The sequence below is a fragment of the Pelmatolapia mariae genome, linkage group LG14, assembly GCF_036321145.2.
Source record: "Pelmatolapia mariae isolate MD_Pm_ZW linkage group LG14, Pm_UMD_F_2, whole genome shotgun sequence".
In the NCBI taxonomy this organism is placed as follows: Eukaryota; Metazoa; Chordata; class Actinopteri; order Cichliformes; family Cichlidae; genus Pelmatolapia; species Pelmatolapia mariae.
In genome coordinates, this window is record NC_086239.1 from 30652404 (window position 1) to 30653589 (window position 1186).

Consider the following 1186-nt stretch of genomic DNA (forward strand, 5'->3'; position numbering starts at 1 on the left):
CCATGTGTGATGCCGGCTGGCTACACTCTGGTTCAATATGTTGACGACCTCCTGATTGCCGCTCCCACGGCAGACGCTTGCTTTCAGGCCACGATGACCGTGCTTAGGAGACTGGCAGAGGCGGGCTTTAAAGTCTCACAGGCTACAGCCGGCAGTACATTCCAGACTATGTGGGCCGCACTAAGCCTTTGCGTGACTTGGTGAAGCAGCATGGAATGAGAGACCTGACTGCTAAGTTGAACTGGACTACTGAAGCTGAACAATGCTTTATTTCTCTGAAACAGGACCTTTCTCGAGCAGTAGATTTAGCTGTGCCAGATTACAACAGGGACTTCTTCTTAGATGTTTCTGAAACAAAAGGGGTGGTGAATGGCGTTTTGTTTCAGAAAAAAAAGGGGGGTAGACAAGTTTTGATGTACATCAGTGTATGTTTAGACAACATGGAGAAAAGGCACCCTACATGCACTCAGCATGTAGCTGGAGTGGCAAAGGCCATCCAGAAAGTAGCACATATAGTTAGAGGACACCCACTGAGAGTTTTAACAACACACAGTGTGGTGGCTTATGTTAACTCACAGGCCTTCACCATGACCCCACTTAGACAACAGAGGCTCAGCAAAGTGCTGGAGGCCCCAAATTTTGACTTTTACACATGAAGGGATAAACATGGGAACCACACGACTGCGCTCAGGCGGTCTGGAAAGAAGAGAAGACAAGACCAGATCTCAAAGCGGAAGCCATGGAAGGAGCAGAGGATCTCTTCACAGATGCCTGCTGCTTTAGGGATGAGAAGGAGGGGCTCAAGGCAGGCTATGCAGTGGTAAGTAAGAGAGGGGAGCAGCTGGAGGTGATCAAAGCAGCAAAGTTGGAAGGGCAGCAGTCAGCGCAGAGAGCAGAGGTGATTGCACTGATTGAAGCCCTTAAATATGCTCAAGGAAAGAAGATAAACATTTACACTGATTCAGCCTACGCCTTTGGAGCCGCACATGTGGAGCTGGGTCAGTGGAAGAGAGCTGGATTCCTTACTACCAATCAACAACCAATCAAACATGAGAAGGAGATGAAGGCGCTGGAAGAGGCGCTGGAAGGACCCCTGGAGGTGGCAATAATAAAGTGCAAGGGGCACGATGATTCGGCCACCTGGGTTGCTCGAGGTAATCGAGCAGCGGATGAAGCAGCATCATAA

The 1186-nt window shown here is 49.5% G+C and overlaps 1 protein-coding gene across 1 annotated transcript; it reads left to right on the forward strand.

Moving 5' to 3' along the window:
• Positions 1-739: 739 nt before the first annotated feature.
• Positions 740-1186, forward strand: LOC134640692 (ribonuclease H1-like). The gene has a single exon (XM_063492593.1). It carries the CDS (start codon positions 740-742, stop codon positions 1184-1186), a length of 447 nt encoding a protein of 148 aa, XP_063348663.1.

Excerpts from the sequence above, each read along its gene's own strand:
- LOC134640692 (XM_063492593.1), top strand. The coding sequence starts at position 740 with ATGGAAGGAGCAGAGGATCTCTTCACAGATGCCTGCTGCTTTAGGGAT.